The sequence below is a fragment of the Leopardus geoffroyi genome, chromosome B4, assembly GCF_018350155.1.
Source record: "Leopardus geoffroyi isolate Oge1 chromosome B4, O.geoffroyi_Oge1_pat1.0, whole genome shotgun sequence".
NCBI classification, from domain to species: Eukaryota; Metazoa; Chordata; class Mammalia; order Carnivora; family Felidae; genus Leopardus; species Leopardus geoffroyi.
The window spans coordinates 77,413,334-77,437,616 of record NC_059341.1 but is presented as its reverse complement, the minus strand read 5'-3'; the positions used below and the strand labels follow the sequence as shown (position 1 = coordinate 77,437,616).

The following is a 24,283-nucleotide window of genomic DNA, read 5'->3' as shown; positions in this document are numbered from 1 at the left end:
ATCCTTTGGCTATTTTCCCATTTCCTTTTACCCATGAGAAAAATAAAAGGATTTTTGAAAAGTTCATTTTAGGGGATAAAACAGTGAAAGGGAATTGAGATCATGGAAGGACTCGAAGGAAGGAAAAGGTTAGGAACAAAAAACGCTAGAGATGGAAGGAAGAGCGGTTAGGCGGAACCATCCGAGATGGCGAGGTAGACCCCAATGAAAGCCTGCTCTGCTAGGAGCAGAGACACAGGTCTGGACTGCCTGGCAGCGGGAACAGCCTTTGAGACTGCTGGGCTGAGAAAGAGGAGTGTCCCCTTAAGGGAGCTAGGCCTGAAATAAGGGGTGTGGCCGTGGCTGGCAGAGAGAGAGAGAAGAGAGAAGAGAGAGAGAGAGAGAGGAGAGAGAGAGAAGAGAGAAGGGGGAGAGAGAGAGAGAGAGGAGAGAGAGAGAGAGAAAGCGTGGCTGAAACGCACAGCAAAAATGGGCGGGGCCAGAATTGAGGGCCTGCGGGGCAGGTGGAGGCGGGGTGGAGATGGGAGGGGCATGGCCCGGCGGGGGGCGGGGTCCCAAGGAGAGGCGGCCCTGGGGTCTGCAGTCCGAGAGGTGGGTGGGCGGGGAGGTGAGATGGGCGGTGAAGAGGCCCGGCCCCACGGAGGAGGCGGGCTGAGACGGGCCGGGGACCCGAAGGGGCCGGAAGGGGTGGCTGCCGGCTCGGCCCCGCCCCGGGTCCGCCTCCCCGCGGGTTCCGTTGGCTGTGGCGGCAGCTGAGGCTGTGGCGGCGGTGGCCGCGGGGCGGGCGTAAGATGGCGACAGCAGCGGCGGGAGCCCTGGGCCTTCTGTGGAGTTGGCTGTGGAGCGAACGCTTCTGGCTGCCCCAGAACGTGAGCTGGGCCGACCTTGAGGGGCCGGGCGACGGCTACGGCTACCCGCGGGCGCGACACATCCTCTCGGCATTCCCAGTGGCGGCGGGCATATTCTCCGTGCGGCTGCTCTTCGAGCGGTGAGAGCCCGCGAGCGAGTGGCGCGGAGGGTCGGGGCCGGGGCCGGGGCCGGGGAGCGGACCGGTGGAACCGGCTCGGGGCGGGGAGAGGCCGAGCACCGGAAGCAGAATTGGCGGGGAAGCCCGGAAGCAGGGGGCTAGGGGAGCCCGGGCTGCAGCGCGGGATGTTCGGAGGGTGGCGGAGGTGGTCGCGGAGCCTAGGTAAAGACAGTTTGGGGCGTGGACAGTGGAAGAACGAGAGTCTAGGGGAGGCCGGGCCCTTTCCCTTTTTAGATCCCGGAGGCCCTGGGAGGGGGGGGGGGGGGCTTCTTCTGGGCCTGCTCCCAGCCTCCAGGGATCCTGCAGACAGGAAACAGGTTGAGTGTGTGAGCTGCGGCCGAGAACCCGAACACCCGAAGAGAGAAACAGGAAAGGGCCACAGGAACCAGAACTAGTTGGGGCTGTGGAAGCTGAACGGTTAACGTTAAGAGCCAACCTTTCCAAGTGAAAGGAGCGGGTTTTTGGGAATCTGAGATTTGTGAGGACACTTATGAGAGTTGAGGGGAGCAGGGTTAGGCCCCAAGCCTTGCTTTGTCAGTTCATGGACATTTTTGTGCATGTGTAAATTTCCAAAAATTGCTACCAGAGCCCGCAAGAGAGTGGAAATCTGGTAGGGATAAGGCGTGGTGGAGCCTGGGGTTCCAAAGTCTAGAAAGGTGTCAGATTAGTTGCGGAACAGGCCTTAGAGGCCTGAGATGGAAGGAGGAGTGGTCATTTTGAAAGGAAGAGATCTGTAGGGCTTATCAGAGGAAAGCTGTATTGAGCTGGCTTCTAAGTGAGTTTAGCAGAATCACAGTTCTTTTTCTGACCGCGTGTTCTTGATAAAAGTGATTTCACTTTTCCTTAAGTGAGTAGTTGGTACCTACTGTCTAAGATGAAATGTTCACAGAGGACTTGATGTGGCGATTTTATACTGTGGGCTTACAGCTGTGGGTGATTTTGATCAAATCTACTCTGCAGAAAAGGAGACTTATTTCTTCATAGGTCTCAGGTAATGAGGATGCACTTTGACATCGTTTGTTCATTTGGCCCTTATCTGGAGCAGAAACGCCCTTTCTAGGACGGGAATATACTGCAAATAAAGAATCTATTACTCTCTGAAGAATTAGTTATTATGTGTTTTGGGTTACTTTTCAAAAGTGCCTACTACTTCTGACACAAAAATCTTTCACAAAATATTTCTTTTCTGTAGCCAGCTTGTCATTCATCCATTTGTTCATAGTGTTTGTGTATTGTTATTAAAGTGCTCTCTGTCAGACGTTCAGGTACAAAAATCAAGATGCTTTTAACTGAAGCAAATGAAACTGAAAGATCTAAATGCCTTTTCTGGGCCTTTGGGACCTTAGTGTTACAGTTTTTTAAGTATAGGCATCGTATTAAGTATTCCTGGAGTGGGAGTACAAACCACTTTTCCCTCTTAGGAATAACTTAGATCTGGGTACTCTCCACCTTGGCAGCTGTATATGAGGGCTGAAAAAAGAGAAAGACAGTGTAATGACTAAAAAGGAAAATACACCAATTTAAGACAAAAAATTTAATTGTCCTAGGAAAATATTCTCTGCTTTTTATATAAATGTATACCAATATGGAAGTTTATTCACGTTACTGATAAGAGGAAATAGCTTGTTTCTTATAAATACCCATTTTATATAAACTTGCATAGGGGCACCCCTGGGTGGCTCTCAGTTAAGCATCTGACTTCGGCTTAGGTAGTGATCTCGTGGTTTGTGAGTTCCAGCCCTGCATCATGCTCGCAATGATAGTACAGAGGCTGCTTGGGATTCTCTTTCCCCCCCTCTCTGCCCCTCCCCCACTTGCACGTGCATTCTCTCAAAATAATAAATAAACTAAAAAAAAAACTGCATATATCTTCAGATTTCCAAAGAGTTTCCTCAGATGGCTGTGAAGACTTCTATATCCCCTGGCGGAGCCACTGGAAAAGGATCCTTTACCTGTGGGAATTCTATCTGAATGTTTCTATGGTGCTCGGTGTCAGGGGAGCAGGGGAGGATGGGAATACTGAGCTGAAAGCATTCTAGTATGATATTCCTTGGCTAGTAAGGTCAGGCATCCTGTTCATCTCATGTATGATCTTGGGAAAGTTTAACCTTGGAGGCGGTCTTGCTATTTTGTTTCTTTTTATAAAACCTACTACCTTAGTTAGAAGTAGAATTGAGTGCTGGATTAGCAGTTCCTCTCTTGCTACACCGGTCTTCCATAAAGGTAGTAGAAGCCACTCTTAAGAGTATAGGAAAAGACGTTATTAGAAATATTGGTACAGCTAAGTTGTTTTTCCTACTTTTCTCATTTCTCAAATCTCATCTAATTTGTTTCTAGAAGTGACTTGGTTTCTAGTAATCATAGACTGTGTGAGCTAGGACTTTATAGACAGTAAACTAGCCTGGAAACATCCTGCAGCTTTTCAGAGGTTTCATACTAACTGGAGGAGGAACTAGAACCAAGATCCAGATCATTTTCCCAAGCCCCGGGCTCTTTCCACTATATGGTGTAGCCATCTTTAACCTTTCCTTAAACCTTCTTTCAAGGATTAAGCTTTAAGCCACCTCTTCCTAGTATTCTAGGATTTGGAAAACAAATCCATGCTCATCTTATTCTTGGTTATTTAATGTGTTTGATTTGAAGATTGTATATTTTTTCAAATTTTTGTTTCAAATTGTTCTGCATATTTTAATGAGTCTTATATTATGTCCCTTGATAAATTATGTCCCTTGTGTTGTTTTAAGAATTTCCCAAAGAATAGGGGTGCCTGGCTGGCTCAGTCAGAAGAGCATGTGACTCCTGATCTCAGGGTCCTGAGTTTGAGCCTTAGGTTGGGTGTAGAGATTATAGAGATTACTAAATAAATAAACTTAAAAAAAAAAATCTCCCAAAGAATAGAGTTTACAATTTGGTTTTACCTTCCCATCCTTCTCATCAACCATGCTGAGCATTTGTTTTTTAGTTCCCACATTCCCTGGAGAACCACAGCCTCCACTGATAGGGATGACTTGAAAAGCCGCGGGGCCATAATAAGTAAAGTGTTTGTATCTAGCTATTTTGCTAAAGAACTGCGGATAGGAGATTGTTACTTACCAAATAATGGAGGCTGCCCTCTGTGGACTTCTGCTGAGTGGCTGTATTGTGGTGGCCTGTGCCTTGCAAAATGCCTCAGGTGTGGCCTGTGATCGGTAAATATTTATTGAATGTTTGAGGAGGGACCATCCTCATCTACATAGATGCCCAGAGGAGTAATCAGAATCTAGATCTCCAACCTGAAATGGATGTTTGGCTTGACGGAGAGAAATTCCTTTGTTTCTGTTGTTAAATTTCATCATATATTTGCATGTTGTGTACCTTTCTACAGCTTTTTTCTCTCTTTATCCCCTCTCCCCATACACATATTCACACTACCCTGTACCCTAACAAAACAGGGATAAGAAACTCTTCCATGTGTTTTTTTTTAAACTTCTTTTCATGTCATGTTCATGATAAAATTGTTTGAAATTTAATATCTAGTCACTTGAGCACTTGTTTCTTGGGATCAAGTAGAAGCTTGAGACACCATTGACACCATTAGAGCTGTATAGGCTCATTTATTTTGAATATGCTATTGCAATAGGAGCTCTGTATTGCCAGAAGAAAATTATTTTGTGAATTATTCAGGAGATAGATTAGAGCTCTCTCTGCTGCTCATTCATTATTCCAATCCCCTCTTCTCTCTTGTTACTTCCAAAGCAACCTCACTGGGGTGTGCAAAGAGCCTTCTCAATACCATTCTCTGTCATAGGAGACTGAACAGATTCACTTGCTAGCCTGTCATGTAACTGGTAACAAAAGTAGTGACTCTTGTGTGCACGTTTCTCAGCCACTCATTTCATCTTCCTCTTGTAAGCCTTGCTACCTCTGCTACGTACTGCTTTTTTTTTTTTTTTCTTGTTTTCCCCCATTTCCCCTAAGTGGAGGAAGAACTTTTTTCCTCTCCCTGACAGGCCTGCTGCCTTCCTCCCAGATCCATGTCAAGTGACTGCATTGTGACCCAGTATCAGTGGGTCTTCCAGACGGGTTAGAAAGGCTTTGGGAAGAATGGACATAGCTGCTGACTAGGCTGTGAGGGAAACTGCCCATTCCATTGCATCTCTAAAGGTATTCTGTTGGGCGTTATTGAATTGTAAATCACAGAATTAAATCAGGTTTGCAGATCCAGCAGGGCAAGATTGAAAAAGATACTCACGTGGCCCTGCCCTTGTCTAAGAATCCACCTCTTCATTAGCTCCAGATGGTCAGAAGCCTTATGTGCCCCTCCTCTTGCTGGGGAAACTTCTTTCCCCAACCCTTTCTGTGCAGTGGGTGTTGATGCTCTGCAGAAAACTGAATACTGTCATGCCTGAGGTCAGGTTCCTGGCTTATCCCTGGAGACAATATATTCAGCACAGCAAAGAAACATGTCAGATATTTTTGCTTTAGCCACTTCCTGATTCAGAAAACTAGGGTCTCCTAGATGGGTAAAAGAAGAAATTAAGAGGAGGCAGCAAGTGAAATCTGCACCTTTTTTTTTTTTTAATTAAAAAAATTTTTTTAATGTTTGTTTATTCTTGAGAGAGAGACAGAGTGAGGGCAAGCGGGGGAGGGGCAGAGAGCGAGGGAGACAAAGAATCCAAAGCAGTCTCCAGGCTCTGAGCTGTCATCACAGAGTCCAACATGGGCCTTGGAACTCACGAACTGTGAGATCATGACCTGAGCCGAAGTTGGACGCTTAACTAACGCTTACCCAACTGAGCCACCCAGGCACCCCCGCACCCTTCTTACCGAGCGGCAAGGGAGATAAACCTATTTTGGCTTCCTTTCCAGAGGTATTTTTAGGCAGATAAAAGCTGCCCTTCACTGAGTTTTTGGACTCTGCTTGAACCCACTCCTATCTTATCTTTGGGGAAGTTAATTGAAATGTTACTGCAAAAGGAGCTAACCATAATCACTTCTAACTTAAAAAAAAAAAATCTGAAACGAGTTTTCCTAGAAACAAAGGCATTTTTCCTAGATATGAAGAATTCTCTAAAACTGTGCTGTTCAGTGCAGTAGCCACTAGCTACTATAGTAGCTACTTGCTTTTGGGGATTTCAAATGTCACTAGTCCAAATGTGCTGTGTTAGATACGTTCGAAGTGTAACACACACCAGATTTTAAAGACAGTGCAGGGGGGGAATAAAGAATGTAATATATCTCATTTTTAACATTGATTACAAGGAAATAACTATTTTTTAATTTATTTTTTAAGTTTATTTACTTATTTTGAGAGAGAGAGCAGGAGAAGGGGAGAGAGAGAATCCCAAGCAGGCTCCCTGCTGTCAGCACAGAGCCCAACGACAGGCTTGATCACACAGACTGTGAAATCATGACTTGCATTGAGATCAAGAGTCAGACATTTAACTGACTGAGCCATCCACCGTGCCTCAACATTGATTATATATTGATGTGATATTTTGGATATATCTGTTTAACCAAAGTATATTATCAGAATTAACTTTACCTGTTTCTTTTTTCCTTTTCTGAATGTGGCTATTAGAAATTTTAAAATTAGGGGTGCCTGGGTGGCTCAGTCGGTTAAGCATCCGACTTGGACTCAGGTCAGGATCTCAACAGTTCCTTCCTGAGTTCCAGCCCCATGTAGGGCTCTGTGCTGACAGCTCGGAGCCTGGAGCCTGCCTCAGATTCTGTTTCCCGTTCTCTCTGCCCCTCCCCTGCTCATGCTCTTTCTCTCTCTCTCTCTCTCTCTCTCTCTCTCAAGAATAAACATTAAAAAATAATAATAAAAAAGAAAAGGAAAATTTTAAATTAATGTGGCCTGCATTATATTTCTGTTGAATAGTGCTGATGGGAGTAATTCAAACAAGTATTTATAACTGAAAATAATTTTATTAAAAAAATTTTTTTTAATGTTTATTTTTGAGAGAGAGAGAGAGGGAGTATGAGCGTGAGCATGAGCGGGGGAGGGACAGAGAGAGGAGGAAACACAGAATCTGAAGCAGGCTGAGCCGAAGTCGGACGCTTAACCGACTGAGCCACCCAGGCGCCCCTGAAAAGAATTTTAATATAAATTCACATTTGATTTATTTTTTTTAGGACCAGAAGGGTGATCAGTCCTAAGTATATCAGACCATGCTTTAATTTTTTAATTTTTTTTTTTTCTGACCATGCTTTGAACAAATCTTTCTAAAAGTTGTGGCAAAAATGGGGTTTTTTAAATATAAATCATTTTCCGAATGATTTATGTGACTAGTTATAGTCTATTTTGAGTAATACTGAGTGATTGACAGTGCCTTCTAGCCAGGCATTGCTCTGTAATTTTACTTTTCTGCATATATCTTCTTAGTCAAGTAGTTCATGATCTGTAAACAAACAAGTTTGTCAAGAAGTTAAATGTATGTGGAGTGCTGCACAGCCCCGATAAGACATTGGGAATAATCACAGTATTTTGGGGCGCCTGGGTGGCTCAGTTGGTTAAGCATCTGACTTTTGGTTTTGGCTAAGGTCATGAAGTCACAATTCATGAGTTTGAGCACCACCTCGGGCTCTGCACTGATGGTGTGGAGCCTGCTTGGGATTCTCTGTCTCCCTTTCTGTTTGCTCGCTCTCTCTCTCTCTCTCTCTCTCTAAGTAAATAATAAACATTAAAAAAAAATCACAGTATTCTATCTCTTCTCAAAATTATGGTGCTTTGTTTGTTTTTTAAGTTTATTTATTTATTTTGAGAACACACAGGGAAGGGGAGAGAGAGAGAGGGAAAGAGAGAGAATCCCTAGCAGGTTCCACACCAACACGGAGCCTTATGCGGGGCTCAGACTTACAAACCATGAGATCATGATGTGAGCTGAAACCAAGAGTCGGATGCTTAACCGACTAAGCCACCCCGGTGCCCCTGTGGTGTTTCTTAAAAAGGGTATTCCTTAAGTCTTTGGCTTCTGGGTAGTGTCAACATTTGTAAGAAGTCTCAATAACTACGCAGGGCGTGCCTGGGTGACTCAGTTAAGTGTCCGTCTCTTGATGTTGGCTCGGGTCATGATCTCACCATTTGTGAGTTTGAGCCCCTGAGCCCCAAGTAGGGCTCTGAGCCGACAGTACGGGGCCTGCTTGGTATTCTCTCTTTCCCTCTCTCTCTGCCCCTCCCCTGCTTGTGCTCTCTTTCTCTCTCTAAATAAATAAATAAACTTCAAAAAAAAAGATGTTTAAAAAAATAAGCACAGGAGGTCTCAAACCCAGTCAGGTTGTATTTGCTGTGTTTAATTCTGCTTGGGGAAATCCCCTGTTATACTGAAATTGGTTAACTTGAATTTCTACTGATTCCTCAGAAATCAGGGACCTTCTCCTACATGGAGCTGGTAGGTTATCTGATGACCCAGGAGGACAGGTGGGCACATTTCCTTGAAACACTTCACCTTTTGGTTAAGAATTTAGTTTTTACCTATTTTCTTCTTTCTTCAGCAGTTATTTATTGAGAACTTAGTATCTGCCAGCTGTCAGACTGTGTGCCACAGATAAAAATGTAAGTCATGGTGTTTGCTCGCAGGAAGAAAGCAAGAATATCAGTGGTTTAAAATACAGTGTCATAAATGTATGCAGAAGGCTGTTATGGGAGTTTGGAGGAGGTGGGTTCAGTTCCTTTTAAGTTGTTAACTAAAATATAGGCTTAATGTCTCACTAGCAAACACTTGTTTCTTGGACCCTGAAGAACGGTGAAAACTTCTTTTTTTTTTTAAATTTTTTTTTTTTTTTCAACGTTTTTTATTTTTGGAACAGAGAGAGACAAAGCATGAACGGGGGAGGGGCAGAGAGAGAGGGAGACACAGAATCGGAAACAGGCTCCAGGCTCCGAGCCATCAGCCCAGAGCCCGACGCGGGGCTCGAACTCACGGATGGCGAGATCGTGACCTGGCTGAAGTCGGACGCTTAACCGACTGCGCCACCCAGGCGCCCCAAAAACTTCTTAAGGAACAGTTTTTTTGTTAACCTGTTTCTCTGATCCACCTCTTGGCACTTGTACATTTGTGTATTTCTACTTTAAGTTACATTACATTACATTACATTTAAGTTACTATACATTAAGTTGTATCGTCATTTAAGACTATAAGTGGAAAGATAGACCATTTAAGAAAGATAGATATGTGTAGTGAAAGAAATGTATGTATATAGTCGGAAAGGGAGAAACTCTTCAACAATGAGAGTGTCAGGGACCCCCAGCTATTTTTCAACCACACTTTGAGAACTGCTGCTCTATAGCAAGTAAAATATTCACTAACTACTGTACAATAATACTACAACTTAGTCTTAAATTGTGTCCATCTGAAACATTTCAACATATATACTGTTAGTAATTCTTATTATCTCAAGACTTACATTCCTTACAATGAGGGTAGATGTAAGCAGGATGCTGATCCTTCTCATCACAGCACCTAGCAGTGTATCAAATTGCATAGGCACTAATTATCTTAATGCTTTAAGGCTCTGTAATAGTCTAAGTGAGGATAACTTTGATACATGTGGGAGGAGTGAAAATAGTCTGGTATAAATCCACAGTGTGTGCCTTGCCATGGTTTAGGATATATATATGCCATAGTGATCCTTTTCTTTATAGTCTGCTTCTGCTTTAAGAGCAAATTTGCCAATTTAAAAAAAAGTCTTCGCGACACCTGGCTGGCTTAGTCCTAGGAGTGTGAGACTATTGATCTGGGGTGTGCGTCTGAGTCCCACTTGGGGTGTAGAGATTACTTATAAAACTTAAAAAATGAATTAAATTTAAAAAAAGAGAGAGGTGCCTGAATGACTTAGTCGGTTAAGCGTCAGACTTTAGGTCACTATCTCACAGTTTGTGAGTTCAAGCCCTGCATTGCACTCATTGCTGTCAGTGCAGAGCTGGTTTCAGATCCTCTGTCCCCCTACAACTACAGGTCCCCCACTCAGGCTGTCTCTCTCAAAAAGAAAAGAGTCCCTGCAGACACTATTCTTTAAAAAAAAAAAAAAAGTCCTCAAAAGAAACTGCGTGGGGTGCTTGGGTGGCTCAGTTGGTTAAGCATCCAACTCTTTCATTTCAGCTCAAGTCATGATCTCACAGTTTCGTGGGTTTGAGCCCCACATCAGGCTCTACACTGAGAGTATGGAGCCTGCTTGGGATTCTCTCTCTCCCTCATTCTCTGCTCCTCCCCCACTTGCACTGTCTCTCTCTCTCTCTCTCTCTCTCTTGAAAGAAAGAAAGAAAGAAAGAAAAAGAAAGAAGAAAGAAAGAAACTGCAAAGAATACATATACGTGTACAACAAATGTGTATAGCACATGAGTTTGTAGATAGCGAATCCTATCCTTTGAACATTTTACTCAGAAGGTGCCTGGCTGGCTCAGTCGAAGGAGTATGCAACTCTTGATCTCTGGGTTGTGAGTTCAAGCCCCACATAGGATGTGGAGATTGCTTAAAAACAAAATCTTAAAAAAAAAAAATTAGGGCTGGCTCAGTCGGTTGAGTGACTGACTCTTGATTTCACCTCAGGTCATGATCCCAGAGTCGTGGTATCAAGCCCTATGTCAGGCTCCACGCTGAGCATGGAGTCTACTTAAGATTTTCTTTTTCTCTCTCTCTCTCTCTCTCTCCCTCCCTCCCTCCCTCCCTCCCTCCCTCTCTCCCCCTCTCTCCCTCTCTCTCCCTCTCTCCCCCCTTCCCCCTTTCTTTCTCTCTCCCCCTCCCTCCCTCCTACCCTTCCCTTCTCCCCCACTCACATGCACTCTCTCTCAAAGAAATGAAATTTTATTTCTTTTTAAGTTTATTTATTTTGAGAGTGTGAGAGAGAGCTCAAGTATGAACAGGAGAGGGGCAGAGAGGGAGAGAATGAGGGGTGACAGAGAATCCCAAGCAGGCTCTGCATGTGGTCAGCATAGAGCCTGACTGGGGCTTGAACTCATGAACCATGAGATCATGACCTGAGCCAAAACCAAGAGTGAGATTTAACCAGCTGAGCCACCCAGGCACCCCTCAAATAAATACAAATTTTAAAAAAACATTTTTTTTTTAATGTTTATTTCTGAGACGGAGACAGCATAAGCAGGGGAGGGGCAGAGAGAGAAGACGACACAGAATCCGAAGCAGGTTCCAGGCTCTGAGTTTTCAGCATAGAGCCTGACACAAGGCTGGAATTCACGAACCTTGAGATCATGATCTGAGCCAAAGTCGGACACTTAACCGACTGAGCCACCCAGGTGCGCCTCCCCCCCCAAATTTTTTTAATAAAAAAATTTACTCAGAAAAATACACTGACATGTGTGCATATGTATAGGGGATACTCAAAATCTATGCTTGGGAGTCACCAGCACATAAATGAATAGTATTAGTATAATTTAAATGTATTATTTCATTAAAAATAACGATAGTAGCCATGTTACATGGCTAAGTAATTATTTTCTAAAAAAAAAAAATCCAGAGAACAGCATTGATTTTACATTTTTGGAAATCTCTTTACTGTCTGACTTAATAGAAGATAGTTGGATTCTTCTCGGTGGCTTCTGCATTCAGGCTCTTGTTATATGTTGTTTTAGTTGAAGTATATAAATAAAAGCTGGCTTCACACAAATATGTCATTGGAGGGGCGCCTGGGTGGCGCAGTCGGTTAAGCGTCCGACTTCAGCCAGGTCACGATCTCGCGGTCCGTGAGTTCGAGCCCCGCGTCGGGCTCTGGGCTGATGGCTCGGAGCCTGGAGCCTGTTTCCGATTCTGTGTCTCCCTCTCTCTCTGCCCCTCCCCCGTTCATGCTCTGTCTCTCTCTGTCCCAAAAATAAATAAACGTTGAAAAAAAAAATTAAAAAAAAAAATATGTCATTGGAAAGGGGAAGTACTTTTTCTTTGATATAACACCAAGACATAACAAATAGTAATTTTCTTTTTCTTTTTTTCCTTTCCTTTCCTTTCCTTTCCTTTCCTTTCCTTTCCTTTCCTTTCCTTTCCTTTCCTTTCCTTTCCTTTCCTTTCCTTTCTTTTAATTTTTGAGAGAGAGAGAGAGTGTGAGCAGGGGAGAAGGGCAGAGAGAATCTTAAGCAGGCTCCATGCTCAATGGAACCCAACGTGGAGCTAGATCCCATAACCCTGGGATCGTGACCTGAGCGGAAATCAAGAGTTGGATGCTTAACTGACCGAGCCACCCAGGCACCCCAACAGGAAGTAGTTTCTTAAAGGTTGGTTGCATTGTGGAATATGAAACCCTGTCATTGAGCTTTTCATTCATGTTAAAATCCATTGGTCTGTCTGGAGATCGTGGGTTGGTAATTTTGCCTCATTGCATCCCAGAGAGCAAGATGGGTCAGCAGCAGCTCTACTGGAGCCGTCCGAGGAAATCCGGTGAGGGTTCTCATTCTTGCCACATCTAACTCAAACTGGCATAGTCTAATCTGGAAATATAGCCTCACTATGTGCCACCATCATTTCCATCAGTATGCAAAGGATAAAGGCTTCATTAAGTTTGATTAAATGAGCTTCCTTGAATGGGTCATTCAGGATACCTACATTAACTGTAGATATCCAAGACACCTACCTTCCTGCTAACTCTTTGTACATAAAATTAAAGTACTTCAATTAAAAAAAAGAAAAATACTGGTTTACTGAGTTATATAGATCTCCCAAATGTCAATACATTTCTTTACACAACATTTAAAAATCCTATTAATCTCATCAGAACTAGTCTTATCATAAAAACTTGAACGATTGGGAAGTTTTCAAGTTCAAAGGTGGATATAAGTTCTCTAAAATTCTAATTTTCACTTGAAAGCTTGAATTTTATCATTGGCAACAATGTTTGTTTTCTTGAAGTGACAGGCTTATTTCATTCATTTTTAAGAAAATACCCAAGTCCGAATGACCTTAGTTTGTTGGCCATTCTTTGAGGTAAAAATTGTATTCTATGAAAAATGTAATTTTAAAAAATGTTTATTATTTGTTTTGAGAGGGAGAGAGAGAGAGAGAGAGAGATTGATTGATTGATTGATTGATTCCCTAGCAGGCTCAGCGCTGTCACCACAGAGCCCAATGTGGGCTCAATCCCACGAACCTTGAGATCATGACCCGAGCTGAAATCAGGAGTCAAGACGCTTAACTGACTGAGCCCCTCAAGTGCCCCAAGGAAAAAGTGATTTAAGTTCAGTGCACAACTTAGTCAAACAAGTGTGTTTCCTTGAGACAACCATATACTTTGCTATGTAGCAAAAGTGCTGTGTACTTCCCATTTCATCACATAATACTTTTTAAAAGTATGCTCAAAGGCTGAGATTTGTTAAAATCAATCATTTGTATTGCTTCGTCAAGGACATTCTTAAGTGAACTGGCTTAAAAGAAAAAAAAAAAAAAACTAAGAGGACATAGCAAGGAAGAATACAATAACCATAACTACAGTTGGTGCATTTGTGCTCAGGTAACATAAGTTTTATCCACCATGGCTTTGCCCTGTCGTTGCAAGTGTCAACACAGTAACAAAGGCAAATGATGTCTTGATATTATTATTAAAATAGTTTTTACTTTCTGGGCCTCTAGAGAGTATCTCAGGGGCCTTCTGGGGGTCTGTAGACCATACTTTGAGACCCTCTGCTATAATTGAATGAGATCAACCAGAGTGGGTGTGTAGAGTAAGAAAAGAACCTGCATAGGACTCTGAGGAAACAGCATATTTTCGGAAAAAGCAGAGGTGGGGGGGGGGGACCCAAAAGGAGAAAAGAGGTATGACAACCCTATAGTATTTGATAATATCTGTAGTAAGCATTTAATAAGTACTTACTTTGTCCCAGGCACTATTCTTTTTTTTTTTTTTTTTTTAACATTTTATTTATTTTTGAGACAGGGAGAAACAGAGCATGAACAGGGGAGGGTCAGAGAGAGGGAGACACAGAATCTGAAACAGGCTCCAGGCTCTGAGTTGTCAGCACAGAACCTGACGCGGGGCTCGAACTCACGGACCGTGAGATCATGACCTGAGCCAAAGTCAGCAGCTCAACCTACTGAGCCCCCAAGGCGCCCCCCAGGCACTATTCTAAGTGCTAAACGTTGAGTCGTCATAGTAACTTTATGAAGTAGGTAGATAATTACAGTTATCCTCATTTTGTAGATGAGAAAACGGGAGCACAGAGAAAGTTAAGTAGCATGTCCGAGTGACTCAACTAGCAATGCATACCAAGCAGTCTACTTCTGTTGCCAGAGAGATGGAGGGAGAAAAGTAGGAGGAGTATGGCAAGTAAGGAAGCTAAGAAAAAGTACATTTCAAGAGGGAGGGCATGGTCAATAATGTGGAATAACGTGGAGTGGTCAGGTAGGATACAGGACTGAAAAGCATCCATTTGATTTCACAATAAGGAGATCATTTTTGGCAAGAGCAGTGTCAATGGAGTGTAGGGACAGAAATGAGATGAGAGAGAGAAGAAGACTGAGGAATGAGCGGGAGTTGGAGAAGTGTGATTCTGATGCAGGATGTTGAAGGCATTCCCTTCTCTTCTTAGTCAAGATTCTTAAGAATCTTAGCTATTTCCATTTCTTTCTTCCTCCTCCTTATATCTTTCACTTATGTAACTCACTGCTGTCTCTAGATTTTCTGTTTTACTGGAATTTCTTTGGTGAAGGTTACCACAGATCTCCAAATTGCTAAATCCAGTGGATACTGAAATCCTTGTCTTACTTGATCTCTGCCTCATTTGATACAACTCTCCCTCTGGTCTTCCTGCCCTCTAAATTCACCTTTTATATTAGTATTTCCCAGGATGTTGACCTTGGTTTTCTTCTCAATTTGTGTTCCTTTCTTTCTTTCTTTTTTAAGTAGGCTCCACATCCAGCATGGAGCCCAACACGGGGCTTGAACTCACTATCCTGAGATCAAGACCTGAGCTGAGATTAAGAGTTGGATTAAGCAATCAACTAAGCCATGCAGGAGCCTCAGTTTGTGTTCCTTTCTTGTTGCACTCACATCCACCCCCACAATTTTAGCTACCACCTATATTCTCATTCTCTTGTGCTCTTTTTTCTTTCTCAGGTGTGTGTGTGTGTGTGTGTGTGTGTGTGTGTGTGTGTGTCTTAAGCCTCTTTATTTGCCTACTAGACAGTTCCATTTCAGTGTCCTATGAGCACCTCAAATTCAGCATAACACAATTCATCTATCATTCCCAAATTTGCTTTCTTATCTTATGCTCTACTTGGTTGAGACACCATAATCAACTTAGTTTCCCAAGTCAGAAATAAGGAAGGCTGGATTCTGCTTTTGCCTCTTACATCTATTCTGTTACCAAGTGCTATTAATTTTACCTCCTCAGCAGCTCTTGAATCCGTCCTTTCCTTTTCATTTCTATAGCCTTAGTTCAGTGCTTTATCACTTAAAGCATGGAGTTTTTAAAGTAGCCTTTAACTGATGATGCTCCTTTATTAATATACAAATCTAGCTCTTCTCCTGGCCTAAAGCCTTCCAGTGCCTCTCCATCAACTATAGGATAAAGTTCACTCTTGACATGACATGACATGACATGACGTAACACACCTGTGATTTGGCCTCTATCTGTAGAGTTTTTTTCCTCCTGCCACTGTTGCCACCCCTGAATTTGTATGTTGCATAGTTCTGTAAGTAGTTTGTCTCTTCTGTTTGCTTTCGTACATGCTGTTCCCACTGCCTGAATGTCTTTTTTGTACTTTCTCCTCTGTCCACCCTACAGAAGCTACTCAAATTTTTAATGTGATTGGTTTATTAAGAATTCAGTTGCAAAGGGAAAGGACTTTCGGAATCTGTTTTGTGTGGAACCCTGCATTTTGCCTCTTGTATACATATGTCTTAGGGGAGGGTTTTCAAATGCTGCTTGTGTACCTAAGGATTAAATTTTCTAAACAGGCTTTATCTGGACCTAAGAATCTTTATTTAAATATCTCAGTTCTCATCTCTCCCATTTGTGTGTGTGTGGGGGGGCGGGCAGGGAGCATTCAGGGTCAGATAATTATTACTCAGTACTCTACCTAATGATACACCATCCTCGTCAGTCTGTATAAGACCTTTCTCTTTTTATTGTATTTTTCACTCCATCTCATTCCCTATTTTGATTTCTTTGATGGTTATTTTTCTTTTTTATATATATAAATTTTGACACTTTATATTTTTCCAGAAATTGATCTAAGCCACTGCTTCCCAACCTAATCATGTTGCTGCACACATAGAAAATAATTCATGTATTACGCAGTAGGGTATATGAGGCCAAAGGCTACAGACTAAGGTTTCCTGGTTACCATAGGCTCCGTGGACCACCCTTGAGAGCTAGGAGCAGGATCTCAGCATCAACGTAGCCCAAATACATTACTTGCCATGATACACTAGTTGAAAAGCTTAATCTATACTGTGAAACAGATTTGTGTATAGTTCATATCCATTAATGATGTTGCGGTGAATCGCAAAGATAGAGTTGTTAGTATAGCTCCTGTCTTTGGTAAAAAGCAAAGTAATAAGTAATTTTGTCTTCATTAGCCCAGGCCTTAGTCAGCTGCTGCCATGTATCTGGAGGACAGAAAAAGGCAGAATGAAATGATGTCTACAAAACATAACAGTTTGGGTCACTAGACTCATGTTCCTGGAGTGGCAGGTGGAAAGGAGCAGCTTACCTCAGTATAGGCCACTAAATGCCTACTTGTTTAGACCTGCAGGCTAAGGGAAGTCTGGTCTTTCAAATTAGTTTAGGGGTGCTTGGGTGGCTCAATCGGTGAGTGTCTGACTTCTGCTCAGGTCATGATCTCACAGTCCATGAGTTCGAGCGCCGCATCAGGCTCTGTGCTGACAGCTCAGAGCCTAAAGCCTGCTTCGGATTCTGTCTGTCTCTCCCTCTCTCTGTGCCCCTCCCCCGCTCAAGCTCTGTCTCTGTCTCAAAAATAAACATTAAAAAAAAAAACTTAAAAAAAATTATTTTAGGGGCACCTGGGTGGCTTAGTCAGCTAAGCGTCCAGCTCTGGCTTAGGTCATGATCTCACGGTTCGTGAGTTCGAGCCCTGTGTTGGGCTCTGTGCTGACGGTTGAGAGCCTGGAGCCTGCTTCAGATTCTGTATCCACCTCTTTCTCTGCCCCTCCCCTGCTCATGCTCTCTCCCTCTCAAAAATAAACACTAAAAAAAATTTTTTTTAATTATTTTAAAACTTGGGCAACAAATTGATCCTGTAGAGGACAGAAAATCACAAGATAAATTTGATTTCTCACTGCCATCAACAGCAGTTTCAAACTATGATGTCAGGAATCTTTTACACTCTTAAAAATTTTTACATTCTTAAAAATTATTAAGGACCCCAAACATAAATTTATGTTTACATGGATAATATCTATCAACATGTACTGTTTTAGAAGTTAAAATGGAATTTTAAAGATATATATTCTATTAATTCATTTACAAATGACAATAAATTGATTATATTGGTAATACAACTAATGTTTCATGAAAAATAACTATTTTCCAAAACAAAATAAAATGTGAGAAGAATAGCATTATTTTACATTTTTTTTAACACTCTTTAGTATTTGGCACCTGTATTCTCATGTCAGCTCCTGCATTCAGTCTATTGCAATGTCATGTAACCCATGGAAAATTCCACTGCACATTCATGAGAGAGTGAGAGAGACAAGAATTATTATGAAGTTATAGAATTATTATGAGAGTAGTTTTGACCGTGTAGACCTCCTGAAACGGTCTCTGAGACCCTAGGAATCTGTACAGTTCGGTAAATGCCTATCTAACAAAAAGGATGAATACCTAATTTCACTTTCTTCATTAAGGTGATTTCATTAAGTACATAAATCTATGTATTTAATTTTTATCACGGAAAAAATTATTTTTCAAACTTAGTTATGTTTTATGCTTATTTATGTTTTATGCTTATTTATATTTTATGCTTCATGCTATAGCACAAAATAGGTGCCCCATAAATATTTGCCAAATAGATAAATTTTCTTAGGGTCTGTTTTTTGGTTTTTTTTTTTAAGTTTATTTATTTATTTTGAGAGGAGAGAGAGAGAGAGAGAGTATGAATGGGGAGGGGCAAAGAGAGAGGGAGTCAGAGAATCCCAAGCAGGCTTTGTGCTGTCACTGCAGAGCCCCACATGGGGCTCAGTCTCATGAACCATGAGATCATGACCTGAGCCAAAATCAAGACACTAACCAAATGAGCCACCCAGGCGTTCCTCTTAGGGTCTGTATTTGTCTAACTGTAACTGACTGCATGCTTGTAATTTTGTCTTTCATTGCACTCTGTGAACTAATGAGGTCAGGATATGAGCTAATTCCGACTCTAGGATATTAAGTTCACTCCAAGGTCTAGATAATAAAAAAATTATCTTGGCTTCACCCAGGTAAGCAGGGTACAAACCTATCTCTGTCGTATGAAAGAAGATTACTTGCACTTCTTGGCTTCTTCCAGAGATGCCATCAAGGAGAACCAAGACTGAACTGTTTCTAGTAAAAATAATAATAGCTGCTTTTAATAATATTAAGAACAACAACAATAATAAATAGCTGCCTTTTAATGAGTGTTTACTAAATATCAGGTACTGGGTTAGGCATGGATCATGTCATTTCATTTTTAAAATAACCCTGTGAGGTAGATATTATCTCCATTCTATAGATGAGTAACTTTCACAAAATCTCTTAGCTGGCAAAAGCTAACTCCAGGGACTTTGATCACCTGACTGCTTCTGGACTGAAGAGCTCTGGATCAGGGAGTAAGAGTAGGAATTGGAAAAGCTGTTTTTGTTATTGGGTCTACTTCTTCATACAGTTAATGTAGATGAGAGGATACAGAGATAATTCAGTGCTTTTCTCTCTCCTGTAGCACCAACTGAAAAGCAAAGAATGACTGACTTAGTTACTCCTCTGGATGCTGATCAGTCCTGGGTCGAAACTGAGTTCCAATGGAGCAAGGGTAGGATTTGAGAGACCTGTCACTTGTTAATTACTGAGCACAGACACAGAATCTTGGTAAATACAAAAACAGCATTCCCTGTATACTGTGTTCATAAGGAGTTTAAACATGAGTGGGGTGCTAAAATATTTGTACACAGAATAATATACCAGGAAATATAAAGTATCTAATAGCGTTGGCCTTTGGATGAAACTTTTGTACCACCTGTGTCAAAGAGGAGAGAATAGGTTACAGATGTGGTTAACTTTGTGCTGTGAATAAATATTTCTCCATGGCTCGGGAACTTTCGTGATAAGGGTAGAAGAAGTTTTCACAGAGGAAGATAATAAAGTTTCTTATTCTCAGTTCCTCCCTTAGAGATAAATTCTGGGTTCAAATGCAGACCAAGAAATAGGTCAAGAGCACTCGATCTTACGCCTCCCAGTCACAATTTCATCTTGGGACTCCTTAAGATGCTAAGAGAACTAAAACTGGTTTTGACTTATTCTGAAAATGACTATGTAGAGCTTTTCCTAGAGCTAATGCTCACAGAAATTTATGGATGTGGAAGAGAGAGATCTTTTTTTTTTTTTAAAGAATTTTTTTCTTTTAAGTAAACTCTATGCCCAATGTGGGGCTTGAACCCACGACCTTGAAATCAACAGCCGCATGCTAATGGACTGAGCCAGCCGTGTGCCCTAAGAGGAATCTTTCTTTAAATTTTTTTTTTAATGTTTTATTTATTTTTGAGACAGAGCATGAGCAGGGGAGGGGCAGAGAGAGAGGGAGACACAGAATCCCAAGCAGGCTCCAGGCTCCGAGCTGTCAGCACAGAGCCTGACACAGGGCTCACACTCACGGACTGTGAGATCATGACCTGAGCCGAAGTTGGACGCTTAACCAACTGAGTCACCCAGGCGCCCCTAGAGGGATTTTTCTTGAAGAACCAAAGAATAGTTCCTTATTTTTCAAAAGTCTACAAGTTAGAAATTAATTACAGTTAATGATAACACCATGGAATACTAGATTTGGGAAAAAATCTTAAGGGCACCTGGGTGGCTCAGTCGGTTAAGTGTCCACCTCGATTTAGGCTAAGGTCATGATCTCTCTGTGGGATCCAGCCCAGTCACGTTCCAATCTAACAGCATGGAGCCTGCATGGGATTCTCTGTCCCTCTCTTTCTCTGCTCCTCTCCCACTCATGCTCACTCACTCTCTCTCTCTCTCTCTCTCTCAAAATAAAAAAAGAAAAAAAATCTTAGATGTCATGTCATTACTTCTTCTAGATGATGAAACCAAGACCCAAAAGTTAAGTGACTTAAGTTTATATGACTTATTAATGGTAGATTTGGGAATAGAATTGAGTACTAATAGGTAATTTATTTCTCATCCTCCCTAATTTCCTTTCTTCCAGGCTACTAAAGTTCTAAGTATTTCCATAATTTTTTGTTTAGGCAGGAAGGTGACTAAGACCCAGGATATTTGTATTTAGGAAGAGCTCAGTCTCAGTTCTACTTTGCCCTCCAGTTAAGATCTTCTTGATTTTTTGATGTCAGGGAAACTACCATTTATTAAGCATTTCCTTTGTGCCATGGTCTTCATATATATTATCTCATTGAATAGTTATAGGATTCTTGTAAAGTAGACCAGCGCTTCTAATTTTAATAGGCATAGGAATCACCTGGGGATCTTGTTAATGCAGGTTCTGATTTTGCAGGTTTGGGATGGGGTTTGAGATTCTGCATTTCCAAAAGGTTTCCAGGAAAAACCAATAATGTTTTGGTCTTATTTTGAGTAGCAAGGATGTTGATACTATCTTCATCTTGTAGATGAAAAAACAGACTTATAGAGATTAAGTAAATTGCTGCAGTTCCTTCCTACAGGCAATAAATGGAAGACTAGTAGATAAAATGATAGGTCTGACCTAGGTCTTTCTGACTCTACAGCTCAAGATGTGATAAGAGAAGCCAGGAAAAAAATGGAAAGAGAGCTTATGTTCTAATATTTCTTAAACAGGTCACTTTGCAAGTAAGTCAGTGGCAGAATCTAGGAATAAATTAAAAAGTCCTGGTTCCCAGCCCAGTTTTTTCCCTTTGCCTTCCATCAGCCCCCTAATCAGGACTTTTTCTTTCATGCTTAGCAAACCATATTTAAAATTGGCTTTGGATTTTTATCCTTACAGGTTTATTGCTAAACCCTGTGCACTCCGTGTTGGCATCCAGGACAGTGGTCCTTATCAGGCCCAACCCAATGCCATCCTTGAAAAGGTGTTCGTATCTATTACCAAGGTAAGTCGGCAAAGAAAGAGAGAAAGATTCATGTGAGAGGTTACCCCATAGGGCAGGGGGCGGTAGAGAGCAAGTGTCTCCAAGGATAGGGATAGGATGGGATGATCTTTCACATTTCAGTAGTCTATATAACTATAAGGAGAACTTTATCCCCTCAGGGAAATACCTTTGGGTCAGGATCCCTTAAATAAGTTTACATACATTTGGATTTTAGACCTAGTAACCACAACCCCACCTTCTCCAGACACACATCGTATTCTGATTTTGTTTTTCCCTGCTCCAGTTTCTGTCATTATCTAGTTGCATAATCCAGATAGGGATGGTACCAATAGCCTTTGTAGTTTTTTTGTTTTTTTTTTTAAGTTTATTTATTTATCTTGAGAAAGAGCACAAGCAGGGGAGGGGCAGAGAGAGGGAGAGAGAATCCCAAGCAGGCTCTGCACAGTGTGGACCCTGATGTGGGGGCTGAACTCACAAACTGTGAGATCATGACTTAAGCTGAAACCAAGAGTCGGAGACTTAACCAACTGAGTCACCTAGGTGCCCCTGCAGTTTGGGTTTTTAATAGCTTTTTTTATTCAGCTTGGGCTGGAGAGAGAAGACCAAACAAGGATTCTAAAGGAAAGCTAATAAAGCTTTGCTAAAGGCAAAGGTCTTTGATATGTGAAATAGGACTTCTTACTAAAAATGAGTGTGGGGGTGAAACCTAGAAGGATAAACATCCCTTAAACCGTTGTAGTTATATATTCCCCCCTTTTTGCCACTCAGCTAGTCAGGGGGATTTAATGAGAGGGTTGAAGAGAAAGGGACGTTCTGACTCTGGTCATGCATCCACAGTATCCTGATGAGAAAAGGCTAGAGGGCCTGTCAAAACAACTGGATTGGGATGTCCGAAAAATCCAATGCTGGTTTCGTCATCGGAGGAATCAGGACAAGCCCCCAACGCTCACTAAGTTCTGTGAGAGCATGTAGGTGTGCATATGGAGGTGGGGAGTGAGAAGGGTGGGGTATGACTGGACTCAGGTTTTCTTTTGGTAGGACAATAGTCAATGAATGTAGAGGGCTGACTCAATTTATTGTAGGCAGGAAAGAAGAGAACTGGAAGACCGGTCGCCCTTAGTGTCTTGAACATGCCGCCATTAAGCTATATGTTGTAGTTTGATTTTGTTCTTCCTTCTCAAACAGATTGGGAGTGAATTCCTATAACTGCACTTATATAGGTAGATAGGCACACCGTTGTACACCTTGGTAGAGATAGTACCGGCTTGCGGTAAATTGACATTTTGGTAGGAAGTATCCTTTCCTGGACATACTGTACTTCATTTCACTGGGTTTTTACTAATTATCCCCTGTACACAGAACGCAATTGATCATTGTCATGCAAAGAAAATATTAGGCACTATCATTAGGGAGTCTGATATGGAAGAAAAGTTGATTATAACCAGTATACACTGGTGGGAATCTATTTTAAACAAAGCTGGAAGATGTCTATCATTTCGGCTTTTTAGGTAACAATATTTGTCCCCGTGCTGGGAACTTTATCCTTTTTTTTTTGAAGATGTTATTTATGTATATATTTTTAAGTAAACTCTTTGTTCAACCTGGGGCTCAAACTTATGACTCCCATGATCAAGAGTCACATGCTTTACTGGCTGAGCCAGCCAGGTGCCGCTCTGGGATCTTATTTCTTACCCATAATTGTGATGTCCCCAAATCTGCTATCCTGACCTCCTTAGCCTCAAAAACTTTCTTTTGAGTGAATATTCATCTAACCTCTATTCTTTGCCCACCCAGGTGGAGATTCACTTTTTATTTATGTATATTCTGCTATGGAATTAGATTTCTCTGGTCGGTAAGTCTAAACTCTCTCTGGTCCTCTGTTGGGTTCTAATCATGCCTACATCTCTAGAGATAAGAGTTGTGTGATACCATTAGATCTTTATTTACTCCCTGCCCTTTTATTTTTTTCTGTAATGCCTACAGCCCAGGTTTATATGCCAAATAGATTGTTGTCTGTCTGGCATCTGATTTCATAACTTTACTGTTTCTCCCTTTATTTAGGGGAGGTACTTGTAATAGTAATAGCATAGTACACAAATAGTAATAGTATTGATTAAATCAGATGTGATTTAATCTGATGCTGGTTTACAAAGTCTGTGATGGTTTACAAAGCATTTGACAAAGATCTTGTTCTTCCAAGGAGACAGTTGTAGAAATCAGGGTTAGGTTACTGTAGGAATCAGTAAACCTTTAAAGTGGATAAAACAGGTATTATTCCTGCTTTTCAGTTAATTGTCAGAAGAATTTCAGGCTTTTTGATTCCTGAGTCCATGTTGTTTTTTCCACTGTACTGTACTATTTTCCTCTAAATGTTATAATTAAGACTTCAAAATACATTAAGTAAAAAGCAGAACTGGGGCGCCTGGGTGGCGCAGTTAAGCGTCCGACTTCAGCCAGGTCACGATCTCGCGGTCCGTGAGTTCGAGCCCCGCATCAGGCTCTGGGCTGATGGCTCAGAGCCTGGAGCCTGTTTCCGATTCTGTGTTTCCCTCTCTCTCTGCCCCTCCCCCGTTCATGCTCTGTCTCTCTCTGTCCCAAAAATAAATAAAAACGTTGGGAAAAAAAAAAAAATTTAAAAAAAAAAAAAAAAACAGAACTGAAGGAAGGGAACAGATAAATATACACCACGGTTGGTGACTTTTTAAAAAAAAATCTTATAGGGGCGCCTGGGTGGCGCAGTCAGTTAAGCATCCGACTTCAACCAGGTCACGATCTCGCGGTCCGTGAGTTCAAGCCCCGCATCAGGCTCTGGGCTGATGGCTCAGAGCCTGGAGCCTGTTTCCGATTTTGTGTCTCCCTCTCTCTCTGCCTCTCCCCCGTTCATGCTCTGTCTCTCTCTGTCCCAAAAATAAATAAACGTTGAAAATAAATAAATAAATTAATTAATTAAAAAATCTTATAAAAATTGTTTGATGTTTATTCATTTTTGAGAGACAGAGACAGAACGTGAGTGGGGGAGGGGCAGAGAGAGGGAGAGAGGGAGACACAGGATCCGGA

The 24,283-nt window shown here is 41.8% G+C and overlaps 1 protein-coding gene, 1 long non-coding RNA gene and 1 pseudogene across 6 annotated transcripts in view; 2 read left to right on the top strand and 1 right to left on the bottom strand.

The window, feature by feature from the left end:
• The first annotated feature begins 577 nt into the window (after positions 1-577).
• CERS5 (ceramide synthase 5) overlaps positions 578-24,283 on the top strand; it is a 33,203-nt gene continuing 9,497 nt past the window's right edge. Inside the window, exons 1-5 of one of the 5 annotated variants that reach the window (XM_045464231.1) lie at positions 885-988; positions 18,871-18,960; positions 21,121-21,226; positions 22,064-22,194; positions 23,021-23,078. In XM_045464231.1, coding sequence (XP_045320187.1) covers positions 18,950-18,960; positions 21,121-21,226; positions 22,064-22,194; positions 23,021-23,078 — 306 coding nt within the window. In that variant the 5' untranslated portion in view covers positions 885-988; positions 18,871-18,949. The other 4 variants (XM_045464229.1, XM_045464232.1, XM_045464230.1 and 1 more) reach the window with 4 other exon arrangements.
• Positions 2,229-24,283, bottom strand: part of LOC123590763 — a 30,687-nt gene continuing 8,632 nt past the window's right edge. The window contains exons 2-3 of the long non-coding RNA XR_006708964.1: positions 18,409-18,494; positions 2,229-2,497 (exon numbers count right to left, since the gene is read on the bottom strand). This is a non-coding gene — a long non-coding RNA (uncharacterized LOC123590763). The remainder of the gene's footprint in view (positions 2,498-18,408; positions 18,495-24,283) is intronic.
• On the top strand, positions 12,138-12,571 carry LOC123590762 (annotated as a pseudogene).